Source organism: Miscanthus floridulus, chromosome 1, assembly GCF_019320115.1.
Source record: "Miscanthus floridulus cultivar M001 chromosome 1, ASM1932011v1, whole genome shotgun sequence".
Lineage (NCBI taxonomy): Eukaryota > Viridiplantae > Streptophyta > Magnoliopsida > Poales > Poaceae > Miscanthus > Miscanthus floridulus.
The window spans coordinates 182625843-182641820 of NC_089580.1; the positions used below are offsets into that span (position 1 = coordinate 182625843).

A 15978-nucleotide genomic window follows, 5' to 3' on the forward strand; every position below is an offset into this window, starting at 1 on the left:
AACCTTACTGTAAACGACCGGACGCTAAGGTCCAGCGTCCGGTCACTTTCTAACTGACGCGTCCGGTCATCAATTAACCGTTGTAATCGGGCGATCGGCGTTTGAAGCCGATGACACGTGGCGCACATCGCATGACCGGACGCTGAGGTCCAGCGTTCGCTCAATATAACCGGAGCGTCCGGTTGGCCCGTGTTCAGTGTAGTGAGGAGCCCAACGGCTCTATTTCGTGGGGGCTTCTATTTAAGCCACATGGCCGGCTCAAGCTCACTCTCTTAGCCATTTGCATTGACTTAGCAACCTTGTGAGCTTAACCAAAGCCCTCCCACTCATCTCCATCATTGATTCATCATCTTTGTGAGATTGGGAGAGAATCCAAGTGCATTGCTTGAGTGATTGCATCTAGAGGCACTTAATATTCGTGTTTTGCTGCGGATTTCGCTTGTTGCTCTTGGTGGTTGCCACCACCTAGATGGCTTGGTGCAACGGTGGAGGATTGGCATGAGTTGGTGATTGTTCGTGGCCATCTCCGGTGATTGTGAGGGGAGTTGTACCTTCCCCGGCAGAGTGCCGAAAGGTAACTCTAATAAATTGCTCGTGTCATTGAGTTACATCACTTGTGGATAGGTTCTTACGGTGTCCAATCGTGTGGACGAGGTTTGTGCAACACCTCTTAGCCGCCGAACCACCAAGTGTTGGTCGACACAACGGGGACGTAGCGTGTTGGCAAGTACGTGAACCTCGGGAGAAAATCGATTGTCTCTTGCCATTTGGTATTCTCCCGCTGATTGATTTAATATTCACCTTGTGATTGGTTCATCCCTCTACACGGCGGTATAATCACCCTACTCACTCTTTTATATTCTTGCAAACTAGTTGTGGCAAGCTCTTTAGTGTAATTAGAATTGAGAGCTTGATTTGTTATTTAAGTTCATCTAGTGGAGCTCTTTAGTGTAGCAAGATTGAGAGCTCTTAGTGAGTAGTATCATAGCAAGTTGTGTGTCTAGTAATTATTGCAACTAGAATTGTTAGATAGGTGGCTTGTAATCCTCGTAAAGCTAGAGCAAATTTGCATTTCGCTATTTGTCTTACTAATCAAATTGCTCTAGTTGATTTATAGAATTTTAAATAGGTTATTCACCCCCCCTCTAGCCATATTAGGACCTTTCACCTACCCCTACGGCAGCCAGATGGGTTTGGGGAGTGGGGAATTAGGGATTTGGGAGTGGGAAGGCCAGATGGGCCATTGGGCCGTCCGACTAGGTGTGGCCTGTGGGCTGCTTTCAGTTAGACGCGAATTACAGCGAGAAAATAGTGAAGAATTGCAATTTTGAGACCTTAACTATATTGTATATGTATATACCTTCAAGAACTACTAAAAATTTTCTTAAAAATATTGGGTATGCCCGGGAATACCCGGGCACAATTGTAGGTCCGCCCATGTGTGTGACTTGATAGTTTGACAGACAAATATACAGTGCGATCGGCTGGGGCTGGCTGGGCTGGCTGGCCAGTCCCCTCATATGGATACTATTCACATAAACCAGCCAGCAGTATTTCTCTCTCACATAAACGAATCAGCAACGATACGAACCAGCCAACCGAACAGACTGACAATGATGGACAGGAGCAAAGGTCAAAGGGGTACCTGCCAAGACTTTGTACCTGGCCGGTCGTACGGACCGGTCAATCCGCGACCGCAAACAGCACTTTACGTGACGCGGCCGTCCGAACCGAGCGCCGATCGACGCCGAGCTGCGTGACCTACCCAACACCACCACTTTCTGGTCGTGAATTATATATCCGCCCGCACTATCGCCAATCGGTAATCCAAATCCCGGGCACGTTCGTGTCGATCGTCGGGATTGAGCCCAACTGCCCAAGGCGCCGATGTGTCGTGGACTCGTGGTGCGAGACCCCGCGTGTGGAGTGGAGCCCAAAAACACGCCTGAGAGACGTGCAAACGGCAATTTTTTCCGAGTGCCGTGGTGGCGATCACAGGTGAGGGGTCAATGGATCAGATCGCTGGTGAGGTCCATCCATCGATGCGGTCAAAAGAACTCCGTCGTACGTGCTCGTGCATGGTCTCGTAACGACGCCCATTAGCCACGCCGACGAACCGGGGCCTGACCCGACTACGGGGCTGTTTGGTTCTGCAGACTCTTAAAATTTCGGTCACATTGAATGTTTGACACATGCATAGAGTATTAAATATAGACTAATTATAAAACTAATTACATAACTTACGACTAATTTACGAGACGAATCTTTTAAACCTAATTAGTCAATAATTTGACAACGTGGTGCTACAGTAAACATACGCTAATAATAAATTAATTAGGCTTAAAAATTTCGTCTTGAAAATTAGCCTCCATCTATATAATTAGTTTTAAAATTAATCTATATTTAATATTCTTTATTAGTATTTAAATATTCGATGTGACATAAATTTTAGGAGCGAAACCAGACATTCGATGTGACATACCTTTGGACGCGTCACACGGACACGCTGACTGGTACACTTAACTCCAAACTCCCTCATGGCAGACAATCTGACCGGACGCGGATTAACATGTCGTGTGACCAGGCATTCTCACCGGTCGCCACTCATCACTTCATCAGCAGCACCTGATGAATAGACACCTGGTTTTACACTTTCACTACTACGTACTCCGATCCATGATTTCAGTGACATGATTGCGATATTTCCTAGGCATGACATGATCTGGCGTATATACATTACCATTTCTCATTCCACACGAAGAAAAGTTTTTAAGCATTTATAATGATCCACAGGTAGTAGTTTGGTGGCATCAGAGGACTTTATATATGGTAGCGGACAAAGGTTTTGAAATATATGCTCCTTATTTGTTGGTGCATAATTTGAGGGGAATATGTCAAATTTCCTGCATGGATTGTTCATTAACGGAGGCGGGCTGCCAAAGACGCAGCCGCCTCGGTTAATAGACATAAGGCGTCCGCCTTCGTTGATTATTAACGGAGGCGGACGCCCTATATTGGCAACCTATGTTAACCATTAATGGAGGCGGCTGCTTAGTTGACGGAGGCGCAGTGCCGCACAAATTCATCATTTGTGTAGTAATGATATTTGGATTTTTGTTTGATTATTGGCATTTTCGTTTTTTGCAAACAGGCCAAGTTTCATCATTGAGGTTTGTTTTAAATTTTTGTGCTTTATTTGATTGATCTGTTTAATGCGCCTGTGTCATATCTGTCTTGATTTTTGTTCTATAAAAGTTCATACTAGTTTCAGATGTGTTTTTAGATGGCATATTCATTAGTTGATGTGTTGTGGTTTTTTTTGTGTTGATATGTGTTCTTTTGGTCCACATATCAGAAGCAAATCTCAGATCGCGGAGTCTTTTAAAAAAATTAATCCATGTTCCTTACAATTTTAATTCATACCTCTTATACTTGTTAATTGTTACGTTGCTTATTCACTCCATATTCACATGTTGCTACTGCACCAAAATACTAGAGCTAAGTAGCTGATATAATATTTGTCTATCTTTGTGTACCCTTCTCATGCATATACCTGGTGTGGAAGTCTCATTTGATAGCTTTTGTGTTGTCCTAAAACCGTTCTTGCTAGCTACAACTCCCGGTAACGTTGCATTCCATCCAAAGGTAAATTCTCAAAAAAAGTTTTCAAATATGATAGTCGATACTTGGTTGGATAAAGCCTTCTAATTTCATGGCGTGATTTGCCATTTGATGCATTGTGAGGTAATGATAATATATGTTTTATGGCATCAATTATGAATTCGTGTTGGAGTTATGAAATCATTTCCTCCTTCATGTTGGAGTTATGAATCTAAATTTTTTTAGACATGTTCTAAAAAAAGTTCTCAACTATGATAGTCGATACTTGGTTGAATAAAGTCATCTAATTTCGTGGTGTGATTTGCCATTGGATGCATTGTGAGCTAATGATAACATATGTTTTATGGCATCAGTTATGAATTCGTGTTGGAGTTATGAATTCATTTTCCCCTTCATGTTGGAGTTATGAATTATTATTTTTGACATGTCCTCATTTTATTGTGTAAGGGCCTCTAACTCTTGGTCCATCAATTATTAATTTCTCGAAACTCACTCTCATCAAAGGTAATTGCTTTCTCCCTGCCTCAGGAGAGCAGAGAGATCCATGCAAGGTGACTTGGATTGGGCGTGAAAAGTAGGTTTGTTTTATGAATTAGGATCAATGCTTAATCAGTATCTTTATGAATTGGGATCAGTGCTTGATCAGATGAGCCGATCTGGTATACAAATTTTGTGGGTTGGTTTGTGGGGTTTGTTCACCAATTCCCTTAGGCCAGTCTCATTGGAGAGCTTCATGACTTTGTTTCCAAGACTATCATATATCATATAGAATAAAATGAAATATAGATGAAACACCCACTCTCAACGAAAAATTTAATTCTGTGGTTCCATAGACATTTAATTTCATGACTTATAGAGAGTTGGTGAGAGTTTCATGCCCCATGAAACTCATTTCTTCTATCTTTTCTTAAAAATATTGCCACATCATCAAAAGTGCTTATGTGGTAGCTTATTAAATGCAAACGGAACTCTGATAAAACTCCCAGACTGGTCTCATTGGTGGCCTCCAGTTGATTGCTACCATTTGTTAAGTTGGTTTTCACTTTTCAGCTATTAGCATTGTCTTTGAGACTACAATAAATTAGGATTATGTACCATCATGATTGACTCATCGTAAACCGAGAATTTCATTTTCTTTTATGTAGATAGTAATATTGATAGTTGACTCCTCGGTTTATTTAATATACTATAACTGGGCATCACCACCTGATTTATATAAAAAATGCGACATCTAACTTCATAGTGCCAAAGGTTTTATAGGCCAACTAATACCATTTGTAAAGAAGGGTACAAATGTACAGTGCCATTTTCTTTTCCATCTCTAGGCAGAAACGGTAGCATGTTACGGTGTAGGTTGAATAACTTACGTTCCTAATTCATATATATTAGGGTGGAAAATAGATTAATTTTTACTGCAATCCAATCCACACATTTGAATTGATGTAAATACAAGTGCATCCACACAGCCTTTTATCTTTTATGAAACGGCGAGTGGTTGAGGTTACTGCGCCGTGAACAGTGCATCTACGCGGTAGCATGCCAGCTCAGCCAGCATCCGAAGCAAACTCCTTGTACAGAGATCTCATCAGCCCTGTCGACTGCCGGCGCCGGCGCCGGCACTGTCCGTTGTTCATCGAGTCCGTCACGCGGCTATATTCGGCAAGTTGGTTTGGTCGTTTGGACGTGGATCAGCACGCGCCATGCAGGTCCCTTGCTGTGGCTCCAAGCCGTACCTCACCACCATGTGATGAGATGTGATTATGTGAAGCTTACTGTTTTTTTTAACGCAGAATAGCGGTTTTGGTCCCTGAACTATTACTCGAGGCTCAGTTTTATTTCTGAACTTTCAAAACGGTCATATTAGTCCTCAAACTTTACTTTTAGACTCAATTTCATCCTAGAACCACGAAGATAATCGTTTCAGTCCTCAAATTTTGCATTTTAGGCTCAATTTCATCCATAAACTATTAAAATGAATTTCAGTCTTCAAATTTTTATTTTCAACTCAACTTTGTCTATCATCCTACTAGAGTTAAGCTCAACTAATAACCATTTGTGTATAAAATAATATTTTTATCCATAAGCTAAAAATAATTCATATTTAAGAATATTTAGATCTATATTTATATTCATTTAGAATATAAATATAAATATTAAAAGTGTGCTATCTGATTTGGTACATAGGATGACGCTAGGGATAATAGTACCTAACAATGATTGTCCATATCAAATCGCAGGTGGTGCTGGACAAACAACAAAGTTGAGCCAAAATGCATTTTGATAATTCATGGATAAAATTAGGTCCAAAGTATAAAGTTTTCTTTTTGATAGACAAAGTTGAGTTGAAAATAAATGTTTAAAGACCAAAATGTATTTTCATAGTTTATGGGTAAAACTGAGCTTAAAATACAAAGTTTGAGGACTGAAACGATCATCTTCATAGTTATAGGGTGAAATTGAGCCTAAAAGTAGAATTTGGGGACTAAAACGGTCGTTTTGAAAGTTCAGGATGAACTGAGCCTTGAGTAATAGTTCAACGATCAAAATGTCTATTGTCTTTTTTTAACACCGTCCCCGTATCTCGATGAACTACGCCATATTCGTCTGACTTATAAGCCGTACTTTTTCAACTAACCAACAGTATTTTTCTCTCCTCACAAATCAACCAACAATATTTTTACTCATGAGCGAATAGAACGCGGAGACACGTCGCGTTGACTCGACAGATAGGGGAGGACGGCAAGGTGACCCAGTGTCTCGACAGCGATGAGACAATCCTCACGACCTTTCCTCCTGTCTGTCCCCGGAGCATGGAGCCACGCCGTTCTCCGACGACAAGAGGCAGGCCCGCCGTGCCCACTTGGACACTTTGGTTTGGTTGGCCACTTGGCGTGGCTAGGCAGGGGTAACAGTAGCTCGCTTGGCTGTACCTGTACTACGCCTGGTCGCCTGCCCCCAGCTGCGCGAATCTTGCCGTGGCCCACGCCCCAGAGACCCGAGTCTCCTCTGTTTGACTGCAGGCCCGTCTCTTTTACTCTTGGACCAAGGGCGGAGGGCCGCTGTCAAAGCCGGCGACGAGAAGGCCGGCCTGTTTGACCCTGAACCCGTCCGTCCCCGCAAATGCCGCGTGCCTCAGCCACGTACGCCTCGCCGTCCCTGCAACACAAGCGGCCGTTGCTTCTCGCACTTTTCCTGGTACGTGACATGTTTGGATCAGAGTCAGACACGAGAACAAGGTTCTGGTTGGCGACCGGTGATTGAACATTGTCCAGTTGTCCTGCTGGTATCTTGTTCCGTGTAACTTCATGGTGCACACTGCACGTTAGCTCTGTCTCGGAGTGGCAAATATTCTGTAGCTGTAGGCGGTAGGCCGAAGGCCGAAGGGCTGTGTTTCCGTCCAAGCATTCAGATCTTCTGAAGTTCTGATGGTCTGAGCTTTGGTGCTGGCATGTCCAATTTGCCATCACCCAGCATGGATTTGAGCCAGGTTACCTGAGTGGGCTGGGCTGATATGAACCGTTCAAATTAGCAGATGCCCAAGTGCCATTTCCGGCTACAAGCTTACCCTTTTGATGATCATATGGCAAGCATAGATGCGCCACCTCGTTCATTTTGCATCTATTCAGCTATAATATGCGGCAATGCTACTATGCTAGTGAGATGACCCGGGTACAGGGTACTTGCGTTGGTGCCTGGATAAGATACCATCCTGTGTGATTTGGGACACATAGTTCAAGTTCAGGCGTCGATCTGATGGCTTTCCATGTCAGCAAAGGTTACCCTTGCTCAGGATGAACATGTTCGGCTACAAGCCTACAAGTCATTGTGATCAGATGATGTGTTCAAACGATCTAACAGATCTCACAGCAAAACACCAAGAATTCACAGCTGCAGTCTGCAGAACAGTTATGCTTCAACTCTAACAAAGTAGGCATCTTATAACACTACTCCGAGTTCAGACATAAACCCTCACAGCAGAGCCCAAAGGTCTCATAGGTTTCATGGCGAGCCTACATGCTAACAACATCACCTAACAACGTACGTACCTGGCATTATACCATCCCTACAGATGTGTAAAAACATGGTCCTTGCTTCTATGCAACATTCATAACAAAGAACAGACGACTGCTAAAACCTAGTGCTCCTTGACCATTTCACTCCGCAAAGGCGGGCTGCAGCTAAGCGGCAGCTGACTTGGTGGTACTCCTTGCGGGGGTCCTCTTGGGATGCTCCTGGCTCGGCAAGATGGCGCTGTCGGATGAATCCGAGCTGCTGCGCTCCCCAGCCTGCCCTTTGCTTGACATCTTCCCGAGCGCCTTCTTTGACGTCGCGCCACCTTTCACCCTGCCGTTGGCACCCTTGTTGCCACCGTGGTTCTTCTCCACCACGGTGCTGGCTGTGTCACATTTGTCTACCTTCGTGGTCTTGGACAGACTGAGGTCTTCCACGGCCATGACGCCGTCCCACTCGTCTTCTGTGTTTGTTGTGGCCCCTGACCTTGAGCTCTCGTAGGAGCCGATGCCGATGCTGTCAGCTCGGATGGTGGCTGCTGCAGAAGCCCTTGTCTGCTCGTGGTACAGCACCTGCACCACAATCCTCAGAGGCAGGCGCTCGTTCTGCACGGCATGAGCGCATGCATCGGGCGACAACTTCTTGCAGTCCATGAGAGCACAGAGCCTCTTCTTATCGCTCTTGCCCAAGCCTGGGTGCTCCTGCATAAAATTTAAGAGAACTATGTCAACTCACAGAGTCTTCTATAATCAAGAGAAATGGAATGTATATATCTCAATCCCCATGAAATACTAGTAACAGCAATGTATATGAAATAATTTCTTGAACTACGACGAAGAAATTCCGCAATGGACTGCAACTTGCAAGTGGTAGCGATACCTTCAGGTACATATCAATGGCGCGATAGAGCCCATCATGCACCGGCCTTGAATTGGCCGAAACTGTCTCAGCTAGACTGAAGAACTTGTAGACCAGTATATTTGGGTCCTTTGCAACCTCTGCGAGATATCCATCAACAATTTTGGCCACTGTAATCATTGATGCACTAGGAGCTGATACATGGTCATTCACTTCACCACCATTATGTCTCTGGGCATTCTTACTATCTTGTCTGACAAATTCTTCAACAATGCTAAGAATCAGGTCAATGTCGTAAACAGTGGTATCCCCATCCACTGTAGGGATCAGAAGATCTGACACTGATGCTTCTTCCAATTGCCGTGCAATGCGCTTCATAAGCTCTTTCCTGCACATCTCTCCACACTTCAGCAAATTTGTTGCCTTCAGTAGCTTTAAGAGGAAGCTGCATGAAACTGAACCTTTCTCAGATGGCAACAGGCATGTGATGGTAACTAGCATAGCCCGAACTTTTGCATCGCCATGGATCATTGAAACCTTGCTTAGTGATGGAAGCTTCTTGTAAGTGTAGGCTTTAATTGCCTCACCGATCACATCCTTGGGGACCATACCCTTGGTTTTGATTGCTGTTATGACTTGCTTGTAGGCATCAATGTCAAGATCTGTGAGATCTTCGACCCACCAATCCTTCGGAACAAACTGCTGCTGCTTGACTCCATTCCATGGCGAATCATGGCCATTCTCAGTTGGGAGCTTCTTACGATTGTATGTGTAAGACCATTCAACTTTTGAAACATCAATAGAGGCTTTTGAAGCAACAGAGTCAATGCAGTGGCTAACCAGCTTAAGTTCCTCTGCCCAAGGTAAGTGAGCCTTTGTTGTACCAAGAACAATAATAGAGTCTTTCCAGCTCCGGAATATGCTTGAGCTGAGGAAGATATCAATCTTGTAGATCAGATTGCCCTTGTCAACAGTCTCATTCATCTCCAAGTACTCTGCAGCACAGCGGGCTGCAATCACATTGTAGGCATTGAGTGTGACAATCATGCCATAGCAAAACTTGGCACAGATCTCAAAAGCCTTTGCACCACCAGGAATATCATGGATGTGGATCTCAATATTTTCATCACCAGTAGTTGGAATCAACTTCTGAAAGCGAGCACACTTGGATAGGAGAGGAAACTGCATGATTCGAAAATGCAGATCAGAATAACAGTGATAGATATGCACACTCAAGTGATTGCGCAATGCATAACGAGACCAAGAAATCAATTAATTCGCTTGGATGTAAAACCCGAGAAAATAACAATCAAATGACATATATATAACAAAAATAAGTTAATCAAGGGCCAACAAGAATCTTCAGCACAGAGACAACTCTGGTAAGAAAATATAAAACCAAACCACATGAAAAAAACATGATCTCCAACAGCACATGTACTTTGTACTATAGTCTCACAAAGCAGCACTGTCATATGAATGAAAATAACATGTCACTTACCTTGTGAAGGTAAAACTTTGTAGTCCCTATACGAACAGTGACGTCGCTCACCAATTCAGATGCTGCAATACTGCAAGGATAAACAGTTCTCATTAGTAGAGGAGCAGAAAATAACAAGAATATAAAAAGAACACTTAATGCTGACAAATTGGAAGACAGACTTGGATTAGTATTCAAATCTGATTTTCTTGAGAACCTATGAGCATTAGGATTGCTTACATTGTACACCACGAGAGACATGGTTAAATTGATAAAATAAAATACAGTATATACAGTAGTACAACTGATTGCTACATGAAAAATCAACCATTAATATTCTATAGACAATACCAGGGGAAAAAACGAGTTGCATTCTTGTAATAGTAATTTGTTAGTATATATGATGCAAAGTATCTGGCTTTCTAAACAGAGGATGCTATTCTATACTGCTTCTGAACTGAAAAGCAGTATCCAACCAAGCATTTGTCAAAACAATAAATAAAGAAAGAATGATAACGCAAAAGAACCTTTTCTACAAGAATAAGCCAATATATGGTGGAAGTTGACCCGGAACTCTAAATGAAGCATCCTAAAATCAGTTCCGCGCTTTGAGGTCCTCTTCTATTTGTTCCTTTCTGTAGTTATGACTAGTTTTTTTTTCCCGAAAGTATGGTTCTCTTTGGTATCATGCAGCTGTATCTTAATATGAACCTAGAAAAGCGTAAAGTTTCCTCTCTAACCAAGGTCGAAGGAAACCATATTGGACATGCATCATGCAAGTCTGTATAGGAATATCTGGGTGGATTCAACAAGAACGCATAGCTGATAGTATGTTGGATAGCATGAACACTCAGGGGGCCTATAAACTAAGGAAATATAACAGACATCGAGGGTTTATTGCAAACCTCAATGACAATATTAGAACTGTATTGGATTTCATGGCGAATAATACTTAATACTTTGAGAGAATAAACTTAAGCATAAACTCACAGTGCCAACTACCAAAAACAAAATAACTCAGATCGCTTATAATGGACAAAAAAAAAAAAACAGTGAGATTCTAAGAACGACATGAGAATTGAAAGGCAGCATTAAAGAAACAAGGTAAAAGAAAGCAAAAGAAGCGATGGATCACCTGACTTCATTCCCATCGTCCTGAAATGTATCCGGAGTCGATCCAAGCTTCATGAACTTCATCTTGAACACGAAAGAAGAGCCGCACAGCTAGCTTCCCGCTCCTCTAGACCAATGCTCAGCTCACACAGAGACCAGACCACTATCACCACCACCACCACCACTTGTAAGAAGCAAGCAAGAACTGCGTAGCACAGCAGCGCTATCCCATACTTGTCCACAGCAGCAACGGCAAACGGCTCAGAGCGGCAGCAGAGAAGCAGAGTACAAGAACAAGTCGCTGGTGCTGCGCCGAGAAGACCGAATATTGCAACGTGCCGGAGCCGGCCAGGAGATCGCTCGTACAACGAAAACAAACAAATAATGGGATCGGTTCCGATGCAGCTCCTGCTTGAAGCACACTCCAGCCCTGAGCCCCCAACCTACTTATGCGGCCGGGTGCTGCTGCTATCGTAGGCAGTGAGGCCAGAAGCAGGGGAGGAGCACACGTACCTCAGGAGAAGTAAACAATACGGAGTGGGAGGGAGAGGGGGGCAGTGAACAAGAGGAGGGACACCCACAAAGCACAAAGCTGACACACCCCCACCTCCCCCTGCTCACTTGTTACTTGCTTGTCCTTCTTGATCTGAGAAAACTAGTCCACATTAAACAACTAGTCCACATTCCTCGCCACACCATTCCCCGAGTATGATCTCTCCGTCTCTCTCTCTCTCTCTCTCTCAACGATCTCTGCGGCAACAACGGCAAAAACAAACGTTAGTGGCGCTCTGCGCAAGTTGAGGCAGGCAGGAGACACCGAGCATCTATTTTAAATGCAATACGGGGGAGGCAACGGAGAGACCAAGAACCACTTGCTCACTCTGGTTCTGCGCTTGTGCGGGAGAAAGAATCTAATCACCAGCACGCCAAGATCTCGCAGTTTTGTGCCGAGATCGATCAGAATGACGAGGGAAAGAGAGACGCACGCTACACTAATACTACGTGGGGAGGGGAGAGGCCAGCAGCAGAGGCGAGGGAATGTAATAAAAGAATTAGGAACGATCAACGGGCAATGCAGGGCAGGCACTACACAATGTGAGAGCCATGAGGGCATGTGGGCGGCATCGCATCAAGGGTTTATAGCAAACCAGACCAGAGGGAAGGCAACAAAAGAGGCTAGCCAACACGGCACGCAAGAACAAAGGCAAAGCGAAGGGCCGCATCAGGCATGACCCGAGAAAGAGGAACAGTGTGAGACCCACCCCGAGAAAAAGAGTCCACCCCTTCCCGAGCAATGGAGCCACCCCTCACCCCTGGTCTGGGTGCCGTGATCCGCCCCACCCGCAACCCCAAGAACGTACTCCGCCCGGGGAAGACGAGCGAGTGCGCCCCAGATGCGGCCACGCAAGTGTGTGCATGCGCCGGTCGCGTGCACATGCGGCTGTCCCTCTGCTGCCTCTGCTCGCGCTCGTGCTCGTGTTGGGACTGAGCAAAAAGACGGTGGCTTGGTTGGCGAGGGAGGGAGGGCAATGAGCTACCACTAGCAGACCTCAGTGGGCTTGCAGGTGTCCTTCTCTCCTCCTCCCGTCTCCCCCTCCAATGGCAGCGCTGCTGGACTCAGGAGGCGGCCCCCAGCATGCCTCCCTGCCCCTCCTCTCGAGCACCCACGCCGGCCGGCTGGCTGGCCACCCTCTCTCGCTCTCTAGTCTCTCTCCCTATCTATCTGAAGCGGGCCAGTGAAGTGATGCTCAACAACGAAACAGAAAGTGGAGGAAGATCGGGGAAGAAAGAAAGGAGCAACAGCCTCACCGCGCGCAAAGAAGAAGCCAACAAGAACAAGGTAGCAAGCAAGCAGCGAACCCTTTGAATTGATGGAAGTGGAAGGCTTTCCTGCTCGCCTTTGCCCCCGCTGCCTTTGGTGGTTTGTTTGCTCTCGTTTGGTTCGCTAGGCGGCACGGCACGCTGTGAGCCCGTCGCCCCCCGCTTTGAAGAGGGAAAATAGAAAGCACGCACCCTGCGGCCTGCGCTACCGCCACACCTAGCTTCGGCCGGCAGTGACTCGTGCCTTTTCCTTCTCCCCACCCCACTTTTTTTTTTCTTCTGCTTGTATGGGTCTCCGTCTTTACAGCTGCACCTGCACGCAACAGGCCATGGAATGGAATGCGCAGCGCAGAGGAGTAGCCGTGCACTCGTCTCCTTTGCCTGTCTGATCCACTGGATCAGTAGACCTACTCTTTCGTTCCTAAATAATTGTCATCATTGGTGTACGTGTCATAAATTTAAATTAATTTGTAGAAAATACTTACAGCATTTGTATCCTCAAATAAATTTATTAAAAAACTAGATTCAAAGATATTTCCAATAATACTAATTATTGATCATAAATATTAATATTTTTAAATATATATTTAGTCAAAGTTGTTTCTCGGGAAGTGAAAACGACAGATATTTAGGGATAGAGGGGTAGACAAGATCAGTTTAAACCTAGGGCCGGGCCGCATCTGGGTCTTGAAACCATGGGCCTGGAACCGGCCTGGTCCGGCCCTAACGTTGCTAGGCTGCCCGACCCGACGATGAAAAATGGGAATATAATTTCTAGTCATTCCTCCATTTAATATTATTTTTCTTATGTTTTTGATAAAATAAAATGATAAAGATTTGAGCATCCACCCACGTTAAGTCGAGGTATCCCAAGCCAGCAGCTAAGCTTATGTTGGGTCCATACAAAATAGTACTTTATTGACTATTGATATTGAGAGACAAAGCAAAGTTGCACAACCAATGCAAAGGATATTCCCTCTAAAGAAGAAAGAGCTAGTAGGCGATGCAAAGGGTACGGGCATGGAACAAGATCGGGAAAGGTGGGTGTGTCGCTGAAAATAAGCTCAGGCTAATAAAGCTAACTCGCCTTTTCAGTTAAGCAGGAAACCAGGCACGTCAAGACCTTAATCATCTCCGATCAAGAGAAAGACACCGGCATCGGCATGCATGCCTGATGCCTCTGATAAAGCTACCTCGCCTTTCATGCGCCCTCCCTCCTCTCCTGGTGTCTGATGCCCACGCCCTGTGCCGCTACCGTTTCTTTAAGGCGAGGCCGAGCCGAGAGATCTCTTTTGCGCGCGCTCGCGGCGACCCTCGAGAAGGCCCCAACGAAAGGCGCCTAGCACTAGCAGCAGCCAGCAGCTTGGGCTCTGTTCGCTTAGGGGGTGATTAGTTGCTTTGGTGATGCTGTGCAACCAGTCATGTTTGGTTGTCTTTGTTGTTGGTCCAGTACGAAATGTGATCTTGTTTGGTTGCATGCATGGATGAGAGTTTTGAGTATATAACACATGTGTCTTTATATTATGAGTGTATCGCGTCGTCTTGCATCGCGAGGGAAGTGGAAATCGAGAAGACGGATCCATACGGGACGGATGAGTGAAGATGAATGAGACGGAGTAGGGAAAAGATGCGAGGCAGGCATCCAACACACGGCCAAGTGCACCGAGCGGTGCTGGGATGGGGCTTAGGATGACGTCCTGCGTGCAACCAATCACCTCGTTAGCTTATAAGCCAGAATCAACTCTATTTTTTCAGCTATAAAACAGTATTTTTCTCTCACGACACATCAGGGCCGCAGCAGCATTGAGTCCTGCCGAGCCGGCCCGGCGCTTTGGAGCATGGCATGGCCCCGATGACGCGTGTGCCGCGCCGCGCGTGACAGCAGGCAGACGTCGCAAAGCGAGAGGCGCGGCTAGGATCTTGTGTCGTTGGTCCGGCCTCGGCGTCGGCCCGGGTCGGTGGGCGGCTCTTCGGGTGTCGTGGGGGGCTCCACTTTGACGGCATGCATGAGCGTGGCATGGGCGTCAGCCGTGCGTGCGTAGTACGTAGCGGTTTGCTATGCGCCTAGTGTGTTTCCATTTGCAGACGGCTTCTCCGGTGGATTGGCTGCCTCCATCTGCATGCGCCCACGGGCAACGGCAGGCTCTGCAAGCGCGGCCTCACCTGTCTCCGTCGCGGGTCGCTGAGGCCTCGGGGGCCCGTCTCCGTCTACCTCCATCTCTATCTAGGCTGGAACTGGACCCGACCGAGAACACGCATCGTCGGCTGGCATTTCACTGTTTTAAGATTAGGGATGTAGCATTAGGAAGCACGCAGTATAGCATTGGCTACTGTGCATACGAAGCCGATGATGGGCGTGCGTAGCGTAGTAGCCGGTAGCCGTAGCGTAGAGCGAAATAAAGTCAAAGACTATACCCGTAGTACGGTAGGGCTGGGACGACGGTTTCCAACAGACAATGGCCCTGTTTGGCATGGGTTAGAGCTAGTTTGAGTTAGTTGGAGCTCAACTAGCTCTAAAGTAGTCAAACAGGAGGCTAGAGTGGGTTATTTGCAACTAGCCCATACTAAAAAGCTATTCCCCCAAAGAGGTGATTATTTGAGCTAGTTGGGGCTATTTGAGGTGTGGTCCACTGTTTTCTCTCTACTTTCACCCGCACCAATGATTGGAAAGCACATTTATTATCATTTTAACCCTTGTATCCAAACATCTCTTAGGCTAGAGTTAGTTCAGAGCTAGTCCTGAGGTAGAAACTAACTCTAACCTCTAGCTGTGCTAGAGTATCCAAACAGGGCCAATGAAACAAGACGTCAGTGTGGCATGCGACTATGCGAGCATAGGAGGCGAGGCGAGGCGAGCACGTAGCCGTGTTCACTCGCCTGCGCTGCATGGTCTAAGCTCATGATGACGGCCCCCGGCCCAGCAGTATGGACCCGTCTCCTCTAGTCGTAGACGGAGCTAGCCCGAGGCGAAGGGGCTCGATCGGTTCTTTTGAGGTGAGGAGGGGGAGGGACTGCCGGACGTCTGGAGCCTGGAGGTGAGGGAGAGAGAGGGACGAGGGAGGCGTGCCGTGCTC

At 46.0% G+C, this 15978-nt stretch overlaps 1 protein-coding gene across 2 annotated transcripts; it reads right to left on the minus strand.

Moving 5' to 3' along the window:
- Positions 1-7476: 7476 nt before the first annotated feature.
- LOC136550487 (BTB/POZ domain-containing protein NPY4-like) lies at positions 7477-13132 on the minus strand. Of its 2 annotated transcripts, none has more exons than XM_066542073.1 (5): positions 12893-13132; positions 11106-11833; positions 9992-10061; positions 8512-9672; positions 7477-8333 (listed from the first exon to the last, which is right to left on the minus strand). In XM_066542073.1, exons 2-5 carry the CDS (start codon positions 11165-11167, stop codon positions 7800-7802), a joined length of 1827 nt encoding a protein of 608 aa, XP_066398170.1. In that variant the 5' UTR covers positions 11168-11833; positions 12893-13132; the 3' UTR covers positions 7477-7799. The 2 variants fall into 2 exon arrangements, with proteins under 2 accessions (XP_066398170.1, XP_066398179.1); XM_066542082.1 differs by lacking the exon at positions 12893-13132 and adding an exon at positions 11964-12252.
- Positions 13133-15978: the final 2846 nt, after the last annotated feature.

Coding starts and splice junctions, on each gene's coding strand:
- LOC136550487 (XM_066542073.1), bottom strand. CDS start 11,167: ATGAAGTTCATGAAGCTTGGATCGACTCCGGATACATTTCAGGACGAT. Junction 9,673..9,991: donor CAAAGTTTTACCTTCACAAG/GTAAGTGACATG, acceptor CGAATCATGCAG/TTTCCTCTCCTATCCAAGTG. Junction 8,334..8,511: donor CCATTGATATGTACCTGAAG/GTATCGCTACCA, acceptor AATTTTATGCAG/GAGCACCCAGGCTTGGGCAA.